This window comes from Wyeomyia smithii, chromosome 2 (genome assembly GCF_029784165.1).
Source record: "Wyeomyia smithii strain HCP4-BCI-WySm-NY-G18 chromosome 2, ASM2978416v1, whole genome shotgun sequence".
Lineage (NCBI taxonomy): Eukaryota > Metazoa > Arthropoda > Insecta > Diptera > Culicidae > Wyeomyia > Wyeomyia smithii.
Genome location: NC_073695.1, coordinates 57,322,046 through 57,341,237, shown reverse-complemented (window position 1 = coordinate 57,341,237; position 19,192 = coordinate 57,322,046). Strand labels below are relative to the sequence as shown.

The 19,192-nt window shown below is 41.8% G+C and overlaps 2 protein-coding genes across 4 annotated transcripts; one reads left to right on the top strand and one right to left on the bottom strand.

The window, feature by feature from the left end:
• The first annotated feature begins 1,910 nt into the window (after nucleotides 1–1,910).
• LOC129723164 (ATPase ASNA1 homolog) lies at nucleotides 1,911–3,629 on the top strand. Its single transcript, XM_055677202.1, has 5 exons — nucleotides 1,911–2,028; nucleotides 2,093–2,248; nucleotides 2,314–2,613; nucleotides 2,677–2,935; nucleotides 3,000–3,629. The coding sequence occupies exons 2-5, from the start codon at nucleotides 2,136–2,138 to the stop codon at nucleotides 3,345–3,347; spliced, it is 1,020 nt and encodes a 339-aa protein (XP_055533177.1). The 5' UTR covers nucleotides 1,911–2,028; nucleotides 2,093–2,135; the 3' UTR covers nucleotides 3,348–3,629.
• Nucleotides 3,464–6,520, bottom strand: LOC129723159 (2-amino-3-ketobutyrate coenzyme A ligase, mitochondrial). Of its 3 annotated transcripts, XM_055677195.1 has the most exons (5): nucleotides 6,206–6,519; nucleotides 4,799–5,025; nucleotides 4,427–4,736; nucleotides 3,664–4,373; nucleotides 3,464–3,598 (listed from the first exon to the last, which is right to left on the bottom strand). In XM_055677195.1, exons 1-4 carry the CDS (start codon nucleotides 6,249–6,251, stop codon nucleotides 3,664–3,666), a joined length of 1,293 nt encoding a protein of 430 aa, XP_055533170.1. In that variant the 5' UTR covers nucleotides 6,252–6,519; the 3' UTR covers nucleotides 3,464–3,598. The 3 variants fall into 3 exon arrangements, with proteins under 3 accessions (XP_055533170.1, XP_055533171.1, XP_055533169.1); XM_055677196.1 differs by lacking the exon at nucleotides 3,464–3,598 and having other exon boundaries at nucleotides 3,637–4,364; nucleotides 6,206–6,520; XM_055677194.1 differs by lacking the exon at nucleotides 3,464–3,598 and having other exon boundaries at nucleotides 3,637–4,373.
• Nucleotides 6,521–19,192: the final 12,672 nt, after the last annotated feature.

Here is a 19,192-nt window from a genome sequence, read left to right as displayed (position 1 = left end):
GATCTATTTTTGTCACTTTTTGGAACAAGGAATAGATCGTTCTAAAACCCTTTGTACGCTACCTATAGGTGGGTAAAATGTCATATTTTGATTGAATACCTCATTTTTAGCCATTTACATATAAGCATTTTGCCAGAGTTGGGGGATAAATGAAACAAAGATTTTTCATGAATATTCACAATTCATTTTTGTGTTTTTTTTTTTTGAAGAAGAAAATTAACAGGTTTGTCGTTCTTGGTTTTAAGGAAACCGACCGGCAAAAGGGAGAATTCTGGAAGACCATAACCGTAGGTTCAACTACTTGGTTTGAAACCATCAGCCACCAGGAAGACAAATACAGTAAAGTTCTTTTTTACACGATTTTACGTACCGTGCAAAAAGAAACCGTGTAAAAAAAACCGCGTTATTTGGAAAAACGTAAAAAAGAACCGTGTAAAATAAAACCGTGTAAAAATGAAACTGTGTCAAAAACAGTCTACTATAGTCTGTTACCGTTACTGTTACTTACTGTAACAATTTTACGCGAAGACGAAAAATCGTGCAAACAAAACCGTGTAAAATAAAACCGCGTTATTTGAGAAAACGACGTAAAAAAATCGCGTTATTTGGAAAATCGTCGTAAAAAAGAATCGTGTAAAATAAAACCGTGTAAAAAAAACCGTGTAAAAAAAGACTTTACTGTATGTTGGCTATTCGTGATCCGCCTGAATTGTAGTGGGACTAGAAAAGACCTCAAGAGACCAGATAAATGTTCCTTTGTGACACTGAACTGAAAACGTTTAAAATTCAGGCTTGTTTCAATATCCTCAACACCGAACCCAAGTTTAAAGAACTGCAAGATTCTGAAAGATTGATGACACAAAAACGGAAGATGAACATCTACGTGATCAAATATTTTTCGCTATCCTCCGAAGCCCTACTTGTAGCAGAAATTTTTCGATCATACCAATCTATCCTGAAAAATTTCACTGACGCTTGGGTCAAACCATTAAATCCATGAAGTCTTGTGGATATAAAGGGTCCTTCCAAAGTAATTGTTAAATGTGCGTAAAACTTATCGAGTTTCCGTTTGTTAAATATTGAGTGCTTTTTATTATAACAAGTCTCACAAACTAGCATGGGGTGTTGAATTGTTGACAGTGTGACAGATGTCAGCGGTTTAAAACAACAAGATATTCAACACTGGTGCGGAGAACGAAAAGTTGGTCTATATTCGGGTTATTCGCGTTGAAAAAGATTTTGAAGGCTGTTCGCACCTACGTGAACTCTCATATGCAATTGTCAAAATGTGCGTGATGACAAAAGCAAAAATATTTCCTTCCTTCTTTGTCGCATGCAAAAACCAAACAAATATCAGCAACACTGTCAACGCGAATTAGCTGGTTGTATTCGGATTGCGTTGGTGTAAATCTAGTATAAAGTTGTTTCAAAAATAGACCACCGCTGAAGATGCCCTTAGGACACATTACTACGAAAAGTTGTAAAGGGTTCCACGTAAAAATACGCAATTACTTTTTAGGCTATCTAACTTTTCCAAGAACATAATTTGAGAAATGCTGTCCCCAAATATCAAGAGAAAAACGGCAAAATACCAATGAGTATAAAAGAGAGGTGAGGAGGAAACTTACTAGCACTTGCACGCGCCCCTCTGCTCGCCCCCCTCTGCCCAGAGTTGATGCCAAATAGTGACGTAGCTATTTGGATTTACCATTGAGTTCCTCTAGTTGTTTACATTTGAAGCATTTAATAATACTAGAAAAGTGCACTCTCCTCCTCACCTCTCTTTTATGCTCATTGGCAAAATACCCAAAATACACATTGCATAAAATTTTTGTTTCAACCACCACCAATAAGTATAAAATCATTACCCATTTGTGTGCCATACTTTTATGACAGACCCTCACCAACTGGTATAAAACATCTGAAATGATTTTACGCGTATTGCGTCAGTTTGACATCTGTTATTAGAACCTTTGAATCATAAAATCGAAATCAAAAATATTCGTGGCGGTCTGGTTCGTTTGATAGGTAACTGTGAATAATCTACTAAATTCGTTTTTGAATCAAATGTAACTCAGATTTTTTATTATAGTGGTCTATATTATCTGTGTAGCGACTGTAAGTTGACCGGAAGAATGGACACAGACTTTGAACTATTGGCTCCCAGCTTGGAGAATATCATCGAGCAGGAAACATTGAAGTGGGTGTTTGTCGGTGGCAAAGGCGGTGTTGGGAAAACGACATGCAGGTACCACAATGACTTGTTTTAATATTCCAATTTAGGTAATATAATACACCATCGTATACCAACAGTTGCAGTTTGGCCATCCAGCTGGCTAAGGTTCGCGAATCGGTGCTGATCATATCAACCGATCCGGCGCACAACATTTCCGATGCGTTCGATCAGAAGTTTACCAAGGTTCCGAGCAAAGTGAACGGATTCGATAATCTTTTCGCGATGGAAATCGATCCGAATGTTGGTCTGAACGAACTACCGGACGAGTATTTCGAGGGCGAGAATTCTGCTATGAAGCTCAGCAAAGGGGTGTTCCAGGAAGTGATTGGAGCACTGCCCGGTATCGATGAAGCGATGAGCTATGCGGAAGTAATGAAGTATGTTTAGTTACCCTAAGAGTTAGCTTTTGTTGTTACTAATTGTCTTGATTCTGGTTGTAGGTTGGTGAAAGCTATGAATTTTTCCGTAGTCGTTTTCGATACGGCTCCGACAGGACATACGCTGAGACTATTATCATTTCCACAAGTGGTAGAAAAGGGCCTTGGCAAACTGCTGCGGTTAAAGATGAAGCTCGCACCGTTTATTTCACAGTTGGGATCATTGTTCGGGATGCAAGACTTTAACGCTGATACACTGACCAGCAAATTGGAAGAAATGTTGACTATTATTCGGCAAGTGAATGAGCAGTTTCGTAATCCAGTAAGTTTAAGTTCTGTTTAACTGGTTGAAAGAAAATTGCATGTTTATGTTTTCTTATCTGCAGAACCAAACAACTTTCGTATGTGTTTGCATCGCCGAATTCTTGTCGTTGTACGAAACGGAAAGATTAGTTCAGGAGCTGACCAAGTGTGGAATAGATACACATAATATTATCGTCAATCAGTTGCTGTTTCGGCGGGAAGGGCAGGAACCTTGTGCGATGTGCTCCGCTCGGTACAAGGTGCAGGAAAAATATTTAGATCAGATCGCCGATCTGTACGAAGATTTCCACGTTGTCAAGCTGCCTCTGCTGGACAGTGAGGTTCGTGGTGGAGAAAAGGTTAAAAAGTTTTCCGAGAACCTTATTAAACCGTACTGCCCCAACGATGGGATTCCGAAGCAAAGTGAATAGTATCGTGAATAGTAAGTATGACTGTGTTTGTCTGGATGAAAGAGATATGGTTTATTATTTTTTGTTGAACAAATTGATTCCACGGTAAGAGCAATATTCTAACACTTTGGTTCTTAACTTTGGTTTTTGAATTATTACGTATAAAAATTAGGTTGTTATGAAACACTGAACGACAAAATGGTATACAAAGTATAGCTGAAAAATACGCCAGAGGTTCCTCAGTAATCGACCCAATAAATATATTTTCATGTCTAAGAAAGCAAGAAAAAAAAGCTGAAAGAATGCCGTGTTGGTTTTTGATGTTTATTTTCACAACCTACGGAATTACACTCAACTGCTTGCCTACTTCAATAAAGGCACTCACGGCTCGATCAATTTCCTCATCAGTGTGTGCTGCAGAAAGTTGCACACGAATGCGAGCTTTACCTTTCGGAACTACTGGATAACTGAATCCAATCACATAGATTCCTCGCTTGAGCATTTCATCCGCGAACACCGATGCTAGTCGGGCATCGCCTAGCATCACCGGACTAATGGGGTGATCCATACCAGAGATGGTAAATCCTGCCTTGGTCATGGCCGTTCGGAATCGTCTAGTGTTGCTTTGAACACGTGCAGTTAGCTGGTTGGATTCCATCAGCATCTCGATAACCCGCATCCCACTGGCCACGACTGGTGGTGGTAATGAATTTGAAAACAAATACGGACGAGATCGTTGTCGCAGCAGATCAATTAGCTCTTTGGGGCCAGTCGTGTACCCTCCGGCTGCCCCTCCAAGAGCTTTACCCAGCGTCGAATTTATGATATCGCATCGACCCCACATTCCGTAAAACTCCTCGGTTCCTCGCCCGGAAGGTCCAAAAAATCCAGTCGCGTGACAATCGTCAACGAATGTCAGGGCATTGTACTTATCCGCTAGCTGAAATATCTCCGGTAATGGAGCCACATTGCCATCCATCGAGAAAACGCCATCCGTTACGATCATTTTGATTCTAGCATCCGAGGATTTTAATTTCTCTTCCAAATCTCAAAGTGACATGTTATTTACTATTCATAAAATAGTTTTCTTCAAAACTTACCTTTCATATCGCGATGAAGATACCTGTCCTTTTTAGCCTTACACAATCGAATCCCGTCGATAATAGAAGCGTGATTGAGTTCGTCTGAGAAAACTGCATCCTCAGGACTAAGAACAGCTTCAAAAATGCCAGCGTTGGCGTCGAAACAGGACGCATACAGAATGGTGTCCTCTCGCTGGTGAAATGCGGACAGTTTCGCCTCCAGCTGTTTGTGAATATTTTGTGTACCGCAGATGAAGCGCACTGAGCTTAGGCCAGCTCCATACTCGTCTAAGGCTTTTTTGCTAAAGTTGACCACGTCGTCATTGGACTGAGAGAACAAGTAAGATAAATATTGAATCTATGGTTAAATATGCACTAACTTGAACTTACAGCCAATCCGAGATAATTATTGGCGCAAAAATTGAGAATTTTCCCCTCAGAGCCATCCACGCTGATAGCGGTCGCCTGAGGTGAAACGATGATGCGTTCTTTTTTGTATGTTCCAGCTTTCTCAATGTCATTTAGTTGTGTCTGAAGAACCTCACGAAATGATTTCTGAGCTGCTCTTTCCGGCTTTGCTAAACTTGAGTACGATGCTACAAACTCTCCCGGGTACCCTAGAAATGATTGAAAATTGATGCTTTAGATGTTATTCTGTAAATGTATGACATTATGAATTCTTATCTTGAAATTGTCAACGAAAGCGAAAAAAGTATAAAGACATGGCCAAAGATGTTTTTATTTGCGTTTTCTCTGAAAAGTCGTTTGATTCAATTATTTCAATGAGAGTGTTAGGTTAATTTCTAAAACCAATTTCCGAATATTTTTTTGATTTTACCGTTAACTATTCTCTTTGATTTTTATCTAGTTTTAAAGATTGAATAAGTTTTATTTGACAGTATTAGGTGTGAATTATTTCTACTCTTTAGTCTTTTTTCGAAAGTGTTTAGCAGACATCACGAATAAATTTTTGCAAAGCACGCATTTCGGCATTTGATATAGTGGAAATTTCCATTTGGAATAATGTCGGTTGTTATTATGTAGGGTATCAGCTCTATTATCTTAAGATTTTACCTACTATCGTCAGGGGGATAAATGATGTCCAAGATCTTCAATCTCTTCCATGATGGTTCTTAATAATGCATAGTACCTCTCTGCAAAATATTAGTTCTCTATGACTTCATTACCCCACGGACGACAATGGGTAAAACCTGACGATAATAGAACCGACACCCTTAGTAAATTTTCAACTGTCTTTTTGTTTGTTGTAATGTTCACTGGTCGAATCGGAGTCATTTTTTGACATTGTTTGAAAAAAATATATTCCTATTTGCTAATAATACTATCAACCAAAGACTTAAGAGCAAACATTGCACTCTGCTAGATAGATACGAATAATATCTATAAAGATAAGAGCGGGAAGATGCATTCGCCAAGCCGGCTCGTTATATGCTATGTACTTAGTTGCGGCTGTCTCGCAACAACGCCACAAAGTGACTGACCTATTGACGCAATCGTTGCGACCTTGGAGGCATCAATCATTGTTTCACTTTTCTATTACACAGTGTTATCCGAAATTTATTTTTAACATTCTGTGAATCTTCCGACGAGTTCTGCTCTTCTACTACTGTAAGAAAAATGCATCACCGTGCAACTCCATTCAACATATGCTCTTTTTTCGAAATCTGGTTTTCATATCATTTATCCGACTTTCCTATGTTTCTTAAAGCCAAACTTGTTTACTTGAAACCGGTTTGCAAGCCGGTTTCGTCTGGCGATAAGTCTACTCTCACTTACCTTTGCTCAATGCATTTTTGCAAATCAGTTGCCTGGATAGCAACATTGTGCTTGCGTGGTTTCAGGTTCCAAAAAAAGTAAGTCACAACCGTATTCAACAGCACCGCAAAGTATGAAGTAATGAATTGATTAACTCGGCGAAATTGGATCAATTTATGGTCTGCGACAGAATGTGATTCTAGCGAAATTGTCTCGCAGCACTACTTCGAGCTCTACGTTAGCATGGAACAAACAAGACTGCGACTGGACGTTGTTTAGCGACCGCGACTAGCGCGAACTAACGCGAATGGGCGGGGTGGCGCTTAGAAACAGACTAAACTGTGCCGGCTTGAGAAAGAGAAAAAGAGAGACTAAGTCCTCCGAGGTAGGACGGTGTTTCAATCTTGCGTATTGTTCAATTAGTTGGGGACAAATTGCTCTAAAAATTGTGTACGTTAACGTTAGTGCTTAAACCAAAAATCGGTCATGTCATTAATCATAGTGTAGAATTATTATTCTATTAAAATTTGGTTCAATTGCAATTATTCTTTTTGGAGAAGATTCAAATTAGTATGGAGGATATTTTCCGCAAATAGTCAGGAATGCTGAAAAGCGTCGTGATCAAACTTCGCCGATGGAAAAAATAGTTGAATGTATACATATAACGTGATAACATACACCAAGTTAAAATTGCGTTAAATGCCAAGAGCTATTTTCAAATACAATCCCATTTCCATGAGGAAAGTGAAAAGTCTATAAACCACCTCTTAAAATTGAGTTTTAAATAGTCTTCTCAAAGTTATTACAATGGCAAAATTAAATTCAATGATTGTTCCTTAGAATATTATTCTAATTCATCTCCGAATAGTCCTACATGTTTGTTTCCTCTAAGAAAACTAGCAACGATCGATTTGGTACTAAAAAGGCACAAAGACTTGCTTAGCAGTTTGAAAGTGTTCATAATAATTTGAATTTTATGAGTCCAATTGGAAATGAAGTCACACGTCGATATAATTTAATGTTCTCTCAGGATTTTTTACCTGCAGAAAAATAATTGAAACTAACTTGAATGAGATAAAATCAATTATTAAAAATTTCAAAAATATGAAGGCAGTACAAGGGAATTAATGGTCAAAATTTTCAATAGCTGTTTTAAAATTGCATATTTTTCCAAATTTCTACTTCCCTCTCCCCCCTCTTGTTCACTCTCTCTTCATCATTTCATCAGCTCTTCTACCATTCTTCATCACACTCCTTCGCTCTACCAACTATTTATTCGAAGCGCTCTCTATTCTATGTAAAAAATTCTATTATATATAAATAGATTTCAAACGCTCTTAGGCGACATGCATAAATTTGTAATGCAAAAAACCCAATTTTTTGTAAATTGTATTCAATTTTAAAATAGCGTAGGATTTAAATTTTCTGTTTCTCAACGCCATGTCAGCTCCGGAAATATCAATATGAAGAAGTATTTGAGCATTATATTCAAATTTACCCAATTTTCATGAAGTTGGAAGTCACCATCTCGAAATCGAAAATAGTGTCGAACATCGATATTGGGTCTTCGATCGTCATTTTGTTTCCGAAAATATGCAAATTGTAGTAAATGATACATTTTCGTAGGTTTCCAGGATCCAGTAGTCGCCATTATGAATTTAAAAATGTTGTCAGACACCGATTTCTAGTATCTAAGCGCTGCCCTGGTTCCAGAAATACCACTATTTGGGGGTCTTTATGATGGTTTTCCACAGTTTTATACGACTTACCTGAAAACGGGAATAGTCATCTTAGATTTAAAAATGGCATCAGACATTAAGGCCTGTTCTCGACAAATGCATCATTTTTATCCGTGTGTAACTTTTTTGGCCGTGGGTAAAATTTGATGAAAAGCTAGTTATTACTAGTTTGGAGGGCACGTGCAAAATTTCACAATAATCGGTTCAGTGGTTTTTGAGATATCATCGAAACAAAAGAAAATCGCTAGAGGATTTTCCGCGCCCTAATGGAAAGTCCGGCTGCGACCATGAGATGCATTGGAAGACAACTGAAAGACACTCATACAACTGTGTCTCGGGTGTTAAAATCTTTAAGGAGTCCCAGACGACCGAGCGGCGGGCTGGAAGTTGAAGAAAATCGAAAACAGCTGACCCTGTGAAGGCCCGGAGGATGTTGGAATATTTCAGGCGCAATTCGAAAATTTCGATTCGCGACGCGGCTCTGAAGCCAAAGGGTTCCGCTTGGTTCGTTCAGCAAACCATGAAGCGAACTGGGATTCGTATATTCAAGGTCTGGAAGGCACCGAACCGGTGTGATCAAGAAAACACGGCGGCCAAATCCTGCGCAAGGGAGCTGTATTGAAACCTACATCAAGGCAGACGCAAAGCAGCCACCGGAGCTAGACCTCTACGTTTCCAAATCACGATTTGATGTTCCGGAAGACATAAGGAAAAAAAAATGGACAAATTCGGCAAAAAATAAATTCGCGGTCCCACGGAGGCGAGATTATTTCGGCCGAACCTAGCATCATGCCATTACGCGCGTTTGACATTGGTTTGGTACAGAGACAAAAAGTTTTTGTACCAAAAACTGCCAACCCTCCAAGTTCTTCAGAGGTTCGTCCGATGGATAGATTTTGGGCCATAATGAAGGCCACATTTCGAAAATCGTTCAAGGTGTTTAAAAACGAGTTGGAGTTGAAGAAAGAATTGTTGAAGGTGGCCTAAAAGGTCGGCTCCTCCGTTGCACAAATTGGAATGGGAGGGCTTAAGGTGCGGGCTTTCAGCGATGGAAAGGAAATTGAATAATGTAATTATGCTGAAACAGGAGTTTAAGTGTTATGTTCCGATCTCCGGGAATCAACTTCCAGCCTCCAGACATGACCTAGGGCCCGAAAGTTAATGAATTAATTCAAAAAGCTCCCATAATGCACGAAAAATCATGACAATCGGCTAGGACCTAGACAACGAAAACGGACTTACGATTGGGTACTTAGAACATGCAACTACCGATCTCTCAACTTTTTAGGAAGTACCCGGGTGCTTTCCGAGGAATTACTTACTTTTACTTTTATGGCGACAGATCATTAAGATCCTATGCCGAATCCAGAATACGTCTCCACAAAACTCGGTCTTGGGCTGCTACTCTCCAGTCTCCCCCTCTTACACCCATTGCTCTGGCATCCTCGTCGACAGCACACATCCAGCGCGTGCGCGGTCTGCCTCGAAGTCGTCGGCCTCTATCCGGTTCTCTACTAAATATTATAATTGCCGGTCGCTCATCCGCCATCCGTGCTACATGGCCAGCCCACTGTAACCTGCCGTGTTTCATCAGCTTGACAATATCAGTGTGTTTGTATACTTCGTACAGCTCGTGATTTATGCGCCTGCGCCACACCCCGTTCTCTAGTTTGCCTCCGAGTATTGATCGCAGGATTCTACGCTCGAAGACCCCAAGCGCTCGTCGATCGGCCTTCTTCCACGTCCACGATTCATGTCCGTAGAGCGCCACCGGGAGGATCAGAGTCCTATAGAGCGCAAATTTCGTACGGATCTGTTGGCTAATCTCGTACGGATCTGTTGGTTGAGAGCCGTAAAGGCCTCCTCAACTGCTCTACGGTTAACACCAATTATCTCAATGTCGTCCGCAAAGCCCAGAAGCATGTGAGACTTAGTGATGATGGTGCCGCTCCTCTGCCCTTCGTATTGCACCTTCCAAAGCTATGTTGAATAGCAAGTTCGAGAGCCCGTCACCTTGCTTCAGACCATCTAACGTCACAAACGCGTCCGAAAATTCGCCCGCTGTCCTGACGTATGTTGTGAAACTGTCGAGCGTCGCACGTATCAGTTTAATCAGTTTAGTTGGGAAACCATGTTCTAGCATTATTTGCCACAGCTCGTTGCGTTTCACTGTATCGTACGCCGCTCGAAAGTCTATAAACAGATGATGTGTCTGCAGGTTGTGTTCTCGAAACTTGTCGAGGATCTGTCTCAAGGTGAACATCTGGTCCGTTGTAGATCGCCCCACTCGAAAGCCGCATTGTTATTCTCCAACAAAGGCTTCTTGCAACGGCTTCAGTCGTTGGAACAGGATACGGGAGAGAATTTTGTAAGCGGAATTGAGGAGGGTTATGCCTCGATAATTACTACACTCGAGTCTATGTCTCTTCTTGTAGATAGGGCATATGGGTCCTTCCAACCAGTCCGTAGGTAGTTGTTCCTCAGACCATACTCTTAGGATAATCTGGTGAATTGCACTACACAGCCGCTCGCTCCTAACTTTGAAAAGTTCGGCCGGTAAGCCGTCCTTCCCAGCGGCTTTGTTGTTTTTTAGCTCTTTGCAAGCATTCTTCACCTCGTCCAATGTTGGTGGGTCCACAGCTTGTCCGTCCTCCCCAATATCTATCCTGTTCCCCTCGACGACTCTCCTCCCTTCCTCGCCGTTCAACACCACTTCGAAATGTTGCTTCCAACGCCTGGCCACCTGCGATTTATCGGTTATCAGGTTCCCCTCCCTGTCATTGCACATGGCAGGTACTGGCACGGTCCGGTTCCTGATTCCGTTGATCGTTCTATAGAAGCTCCTCGTGTCGTGCCTGGTGAAGCAATTCTCCGCCTCCGCGAGAACGCGATCGTAGTGCTCACGTTTCTTACGGCGATGAAGCCTCTTTTCGGCAGCTCTTGCCTCCCGGTATTTCTCCCGCATCTGACGCGTTACACGATTAGCTGCTACTAACGTGTTGGCGTAGGCTCGATTCTTCTCCTTTGTCACCTCTAGGCACTCAGCATCAAACCACCCACTACGCGTGGTTCCCGTTGTCATGCCTATCACCTCTCGCGCTGTTTCGCTGACCGCATCATGGATGTGCTTCCACTGCTCGTTCAGGTCCTCTCCAGCTGGTCCACCGATCCGTCTATCAACTTTCCGAGTATACTCTGCAGCAACTCCTTCCGCTGATAACCTCTGGATGTCCAGATGTATCTTCCTCGCCGATCTCGATTTAAATACATTGGACAACCGGGCGCGAATCTTGCCTACCACGAGATAGTGATCCGAGTCGATGTTTGGCCCTCGAAAGGACCGCACATCTATGACGTCTGAGAAGTGCCGGCCGTCGATCAGCATGTGGTCGATCTGGGAGCAGGACTCTCCATTGGGGTGTCTCCAGGTGTGTTTCCGAATATTCAGACGTGCAAAATGGGTGCTACAGATGGCCATTCCCCTGGCCGCGGCGAAGTTCACTAGCCTCAAGCCGTTGTCGTTGGTGGTAGAGTGAAGGCTTTCCCTACCAATAACGGGACGAAAGAACTCCTCTCGTCCGACTTGTGCGTTCGTATCTCCGATGACGATCTTTATATCGTGTTGTGAGTTCCGAGGAATTAAAAACCCGCAAATTCAACATCTCAGCGCTGCAGGAAGTATGCTGCGTATCTACGGGGATGGTCATACCATCTACCAAAGTTGTGAAGGCACACATAAGCAGCGGAGAGCTTACATAGTGATGGATAAGATGCAGAAGTGGGTGATTGGGTTGTGGCCGATAAGTCCTAGAATGTGCAGGCTGAGGATTAAAGGCCGTTTCTTAAACATTAGTATTTTCAACGTGCGTAGCCCACACCTAGGAAGTACCTAAACGACAAAGACGAATTTTACGCGCAGTTGGAGAGAATACAACCGCTGCTCAAAACATGATGTAAAGATCATTATCAGGTGGCCAGAAGACCGGTGTTTGGACGTTTCAGTGCAGTGCACCAACTGACGAATGAAAATGATCTTAGACTAATCGACTTTATCACCTCCAAGAACATGGCCATACGTACCACCTTCTTCCAGCATAGCTTCCACCATAGATTCACCTGGAAATCATCAAATTGAACAGAAACACAAATCGACCACGTTTTAATAGATGGTCGATAGTTCTCGGACATTATCGACGTCAAAGCACATCGAGGCGCTAACATCGATTTTGACCATCACTACCTAGTGATGGTTAAGATACACCTAAAACTATCCGTTGTAAATAGCATACGGTACCGTCGCCCGGCACGGTATAATCTCGCGCGTTTGAAGCAACACGACGTCGCAGCGCTGATGCTCGCTCGAAGCTGCGCTGCCAGAAGTGGGTGAACCTGAAGAAGCCCCTCTAGAAGATCACAAAAACGCCGCTGAAACAGCTATCAGTAGTGCTGCGGAGGAAGTCCAACGCAGCGCGACGCAACGCAACGCTTCAAGGAAAAAGAGCGCCGCTAGGAAGAGGAGGGATGCGAAGCACTCGAGTAGCTGCACCGCATACACGAAACACGAAAACTCTACTAAAAACTTAACGAAGACCACGAGCCGAAATGTAGGGATATGGATGGAGGCATTTCGACGGATGATCGTGAGGTGATCGAAATGTGGAAGCAGCACTACGATGAACACCTGAATGGCGTGCAAGCAGGAGACCGCAACAGAAGCGTAGGAGACCAGTGCTGCAAATTTTCGAACTGCAAACAAAGTGACAAAAACCGCATTTTCACCGGCTCAAGTTGAGTCGACCTTCAGCGTCAGCGGTGTCAATTTTCGGTGAAAGTCCGGCCATTGAAAGAAATGTCCGATTTAATATCGAAATTATTTGATTTGAACATAATATTTGCGGCCTTTCGTGAAAGTTTGTCGATATTCTTAAAGGCGTTTCCGTTGTTGAAACGTATAAGCAATATGTGCAAGCAATCTATACTCACTAAAAACTTTGTTCCAGTCATGCACGGGTTACAGCAGGAAGAAGGTTACACGCTATCAATCATAAGACGACGAATATGCGTGTTTTCTGTTTTGATCAATTTTGAGCGTAGTATTCGTTTCTCCCTCCCAGGTGAATACCAGTGTGGTTTTCGAGTGGAAGAACACAACTTGTAGACGCATCATCTGTTTATAGGGTTCAAGGCTGCTTATGACTCAGTGAAACGCAACGAGCTGTGACAGACTATGCTTGAAATTGGTTCCCCAACAAAACTGATTAAGTTCAGCCGTGCGACCCTTGACGGTTTCACATCAAACTTCAAGACAGCAAAAAGCAAAAAGACGGGTTCTCGAACATACTGTTCAACATAGCCTTGAAAAGTACTGTATGCAGAGGAGCTCACCATCACACAGTGGTTCGAATTGTATGGCAAGGGCGGTCATAAATCATTTTTGACCATTGAATTTCAAAAGTTTAGCCTTCTAGAAAAAAGTCCCTTTGCAAAATTTAGTCGGATTTGTCTCGAACACTCGAAACGTACGATAACGAAGTGAGCCGCAAGGTGAAGAGATGGATTGCGATAGCGAACAGGGCTTATTACGGATTGCGCAGCTTGGATCAAGCAGCCATAGATCCACACGAAATTTACGCCCTACAGGACACCGATCCACCCGCCGGCGCTCTACGGGCATGTGGGAGGAGGCTGATCGGAGAATGCTTGGGGTCTTTGAGCATAGAATCCTGCGGTCAAAACTCGGTGGCAAACAAGAAAATAGAGTGTGACGCAGGCATATGAATCGAAGTTGTCGTAACAGCTTTACCCATTAAACAAGTTACGGATAGGTTAGGGTCCGGTATTGTGGAATGTCATGTATGACGACGTGTTAAAACTAACACTCCCTCCAGGGGTGGTGATTGTGGGCTTCGCCGAAGATATAACTCTTGAGGTCTATGGCGAGTCAATTAGAGGGATGCACAGTGGTTTAAAAGTCGATTTTGACGCGCTAAATTGATAACTCCACGTACGTTGGATATACAATTATGACGTCTTCAGCAAAAATGGTGGGTAAGACCTCCTGCATCTTTTGGTACTATGAGATTTGTGATTAATCTCCCCAAAAGTGAGATGAAAAATTTATTTTTTTGCTCCATCGAGATACAGAGTTGGTGTCTTCGGTAAAGTTATAGGTATAACCAATACGACCAACTTTGCCGAAGACAAAAAATTCGTATCTGCTACTCAAATTGACTTAGAGAGTTTTTATTGAAAATAGACATGTCAAAACACATTTTTCAATGAAACATGTTTTTTTCTATTTTCTAGGCCTTCACTATGTTCTACAAAGTTGTTAGTAGCATCAATATACACAACTGTCTGGGAGGTACTATATTCGTATTGTTTGAAAAACTATGAGTTATGGGCTATTTTTTATTTTTTTCGCCATATTTAAAATCACTGTATCTTTCTTAGGGGCAGATAGATGCAGATTCGGTAGTAAGCATATGAAAGTATAACAATAGAACTTTCAAACGCTGGTGGTTTCGCTAGTCCACGACTTTCTGCTGATGAGTTGTGTTCATAACAAAAAACCTCGTTTTTACCCTCTTTAATGATTTAATCAGGTAAACTACTAATATTGTAAACCAAGATGCCACGTAACAAGTTCGTATCTATGGTGACCATCCTACCAAGCGTGGTTCAAGTTTTTCAGAACATGCAAATTGCATATGCTTGTTTTTGGTTCACATCGAAGGTTCTTAATCAAAAACAATGAAAGTGCTATTAGAACACTAAGTTGATAACTGTAGAACAAGCAAAGTTACCATTAACCTCTAACACAGTGGTTCCCAACCGGGGGTCCACGGCTGGCAAGGGAGCCGCGAGGCTCATCGAGGGGGCTGCGAAATTGTTGGTAAATTTGATAGGCATTCAAAATTTCTTTATAGGTGTCTTTGGGAAAGCGGATTTTCAATTATTCTGCCTATTAGGACTAAGACGTGAAACAAATTAGACTTGCAGGACAATATGAGACTGAAAAACGCAGCCTCGTATTGCAATCTGAAATTCTTTTTGGGGGCCGCAATGCTCTCTGTTCTTCGCAAAGGCGGTCGCGGAGCTTTTTGTGTTTAGTAACAGGACCCGCGGACCCAAAAAGATTGGGAACCACTTCTCTAACATATTCTGAGCCTTTTCGGAAACACTTATTTACTGTTGTGCAACTGTGCATCTGTTGGTATGTTTGTAACCGCGATATTATCTACCAACAAGCGTCCACAATGTATTATTGCATGGGTTGGCCGTAATCATCCATTTCAATGTTTCACTCCGCCAGCTTTTAGAAGAGGCTCAGGAAGTAACGAACAAGAATTAGGAAAGGTACATGAATTAACCTTACGAATGTGTCATGTTATTTTCAAAACTTTAATTCAACAGATATCGGGAATACAATACTTGTAAAGCTATTGGATGAACTGGCTGCTTGCTTCATCAGACCCCGTAGTAACGTCCATTCGCGGATGGCCAAAAATCACGAGAAACTATTACTTGATGATGTTATGATGCTGCTAGTTCGAATGTGTCGAAACCGACAACTGCATGGTGGTGGACAATAATAATTAATAGTTACTACTGAATGCAATAGTATTAAAAGAAATAAATCCCACCAAACAAAATTCAACAAGAGGCAACACTTAAATTGTAATTGATGATAGTGGTGGATAGTGGATTGTTCTACAGATACCAACTTAGTATTATGTTCATTGTTTTTGATTGAGAACCTTCGAGGTGAACCAAAACAAGCATATGCAATTTACATGTTCTGAAATACTTGAACCACGCTTGGTAGGATAATCACCATAGATACGAACTGATTACGTGGCATCTTGGTTTACAATATTAGTAGTTTACCTAATTAAATCATTAAAGAGGGTTAAAACGAGGGTTTTTGTTATGAACACAACTCATCAGCAGAAAGTCGTGGACTAGCGAAACCACCAGCGTTTGAAAGTTCTATTGTTATACTTTCATATGCTTACTACCGAATCTGCATCTATCTGCCCCTAAGAAAGATACAGTGATTTTAAATATGGCGAAAAAAATAAAAAATAGCCCATAACTCATAGTTTTTCAAACAATACGAATATAGTACCTCCCAGACAGTTGTGTATATTGATGCTACTAACAACTTTGTAGAACATAGTGAAGGCCTAGAAAATAGAAAAAAACATGTTTCATTGAAAAATGTGTTTTGACATGTCTATTTTCAATAAAAACTCTCTAAGTCAATTTGAGTAGCAGATACGAATTTTTTGTCTTCGGCAAAGTTGGTCGTATTGGTTATACCTATAACTTTACCGAAGACACCAACTCTGTATCTCGATGGAGCAAAAAAATAAATTTTTCATCTCACTTTTGGGGAGATTAATCACAAATCTCATAGTATCAAAAGATGCAGGAGGTCTTACCCACCATTTTTGCTGAAGACGTCATAATTGTATATCCAACGTACGTGGAGTTATCAATTTAGCGCGTCAAAATCGACTTTTAAACCACTGTGGGATGGCGTTAAAGGCCGCGCTATCCATACGCGTAGTGGCAGACTGGATGCACTCCAGGAAACTGGAGCTAGCGCACCATAAGACAGGGGGTATTGTTGTAAATAACAGAAAGTCGGATCAGAAGGCATCGATCAGTGCTGGTGCATGCACTACCGCTTAAAAACGCTCCTTGAAGCTTCTTGGGGTTATGATCGACGACAAGCTCACGTTTGGGATCCACGTCGATTATATCTGCAAGAAAGCTTCCATGGTTGTAGCGGCGCTATTTCGCATGATGGCAAACAGCTCGGCGGTCCGTAGCAGCAGACGCAAAGTCCTTGCTAGCGTGACTACGTCCATACTCAGGTATGGCGGGCCAGTGTGGTCCAAGGTATTGGGTACCTCGTGCCATTGCGGCAAACTCGAGAGTACGTACAGGCTAATGTGCCTAAGGGCCGCGTGCGCATACCGAACAGAGTCGTACGAGGCGGTTTGTGACCTGGTTGGCATGATGCCCATCAACATCATCGTCAAAGAGGATGTAGAGTGCTGCGACCAACGCGACAAGAGGGGTATACGCAACACAATACGGTCATCTTCAATGGCTAGGTGGCAGCGGGAGTGGTCCAACACTACAAAAGGTAGATGGACACACCGACTCATTCCAGAGTTAGCATGCTGGATTAATAGGCACCATGGGGAAGTAACCTTCTATCTGACACAGATCCTGTCAGGCTATGGCTGCTTTAGGCAGTACCTGCATAGATTCGGGTACGCCGAGTCCCCTATGTGCCCCGCATGTACGGGTACGGAAGAAAACGCGGAGCATGTGTTCTTCACATGTCCGCGTTTCGAGCGGATAAGGTACGAAATGCTGGCAATAAGTGGGACGGACACCACGCCAGAGAATATTGTGCGTAGGATGTGCCAGAATAGGGAAATCTGGGATGCGGTCATTAAGGCCGCATCACAGATTGTTAATATTTTGCAGGGCACCAATCGATAGGAAACCATCGATGTGCCCCAGTTAGTTAGCAGTTAACTAACTGGCCTGAATAGGTTGCTCTGCTACCCATAGAGGTAAGTGCTAAAAAGCACGTCTGGCCCTCTCCCTGAAGTAATGCCTAACGGCGGTCCCGGGGAGACCAAGCGCTTTAACTGTCCAGCTTAAGGTTGCTCAGCATGGGTAAAAGCAGAGCGGATAAGTTGAGTGTATAGACGACTCATTAGGGAGGCCAGACTACCATTGTAGTTTTTCCGGAGAACGGATGGTATGCCGTCTGGTACAGCGCGACATGGAAGACCTGAGTTTCGAGGCGACTAATGTTATCGCGCTATCGTCAATGAAGAGGTTAGTGCACGACCGAGAAAAGAGACTTATTCTGTCCGTCGTTAACCGTTCGTCTACAAATACGCTGAAAATTTTTCGCGCAAACATTTGGGTAGATTTGTTCGACAGAGTTCACAGTGTCGTCGTCTAAATATACATGAGCCGTTGAGAGCAAAAAGTGATACACTGCCGGTACCCGGATAACTGTCCCATAATGAAAAACAACATGTTGAGAAAACGGCGATTTAATATTATCCGTGAATTTTCGGATTTCCAGCAATTACATCCATAAGTAATGACTATAACAGTTTCATGGCACCACAAGTTTATCGTTGAGAACAAAAAACCATGGATGGAATTGGTTTTACCTTATATAACTTGAAAAAAAAGACAAAATGGGACAAAATATGCGGGTACATTTCAAAAGTACTCGCATATTTTGTCCCATCACATATAAATTCAACCAGCAACCGGCAGTATCATTGGCAACGTAGATTGTACTACAAAAAAACAACATTAGTCTAGTTAATTAAATGACATAATTTTTTTCAACACAACTGCACTAAATCATTGCTGGAAAGGTTTCAAAAGACGGTACATGAAAGCATAACGAGTTCTGGTTGAGAAACTTACACAAACTTCAATGGAAAAACATGTACCACTTTTGTTCTATGGAAAAAATAATGACAACCAGAAAACGTTGAGAGCAAAAGTGGTACATGTCCAGTGTGAGCATGAAGGATCCATTATAGTTCTCTAATCTGAGGACATAGAACATTCATGTTTTAAGCAGAGTTGTCCAAGTGATTGAGTACTATAGAATGATGATCTGTTTGTTGAGGAATTCTGTCTCTTCGTGGCGCTAGCGTATATGTATTTGGTAACAGCATATGAGTTGATACTGAAATAGGTAAAATGCTTTCTGTTACAAAATAGTCACGGGTACACTAGCACCACGTAGTGAGAAAATTCCAAAGCAGACAGATCTTCATCTGAAAGTACTCAATCACTTGACCAACTTTGCTGACGACATGATTGTTTTATATCCTAAGATCCTCGACTTACAATTCATCTAACATGCACAGACTGGACATGTACCACTTTTGCTCTCAACGAAATGGTGATTATGTTAATTACCAAAAATTGTGTTGGCTACAATTTTGGTTTAGGTTATCAGATCTCGGTTTTTCTTGGATATTCTAGTACATTATTGCGTTCTACATCAATTTATGCAAAAAACCCAAAAAGTGTAAATATGGCACATGTACCACTTTTGCTCTCAACGGCTCACATATAGATGCATATTTCCAAAATGATTATGGGTTAGGTACGTTTGAACTGTTTGTCGATAGCCATATCCATGCATTTAAAATAGGAAGTTGTAGCGTAATCTTCTTTAATTTGTGAATGTATTCACCCT

Coding starts and splice junctions, on each gene's coding strand:
- LOC129723164 (XM_055677202.1), top strand. CDS start 2,136: ATGGACACAGACTTTGAACTATTGGCTCCCAGCTTGGAGAATATCATC. Junction 2,249..2,313: donor GTTGGGAAAACGACATGCAG/GTACCACAATGA, acceptor GTATACCAACAG/TTGCAGTTTGGCCATCCAGC. Junction 2,614..2,676: donor AGCTATGCGGAAGTAATGAA/GTATGTTTAGTT, acceptor TTCTGGTTGTAG/GTTGGTGAAAGCTATGAATT.
- LOC129723159 (XM_055677195.1), bottom strand. CDS start 6,251: ATGTTGCTATCCAGGCAACTGATTTGCAAAAATGCATTGAGCAAAG. Junction 4,737..4,798: donor ATAATTATCTCGGATTGGCT/GTAAGTTCAAGT, acceptor TTGTTCTCTCAG/TCCAATGACGACGTGGTCAA. Junction 4,374..4,426: donor TCTTCATCGCGATATGAAAG/GTAAGTTTTGAA, acceptor TGTCACTTTGAG/ATTTGGAAGAGAAATTAAAA.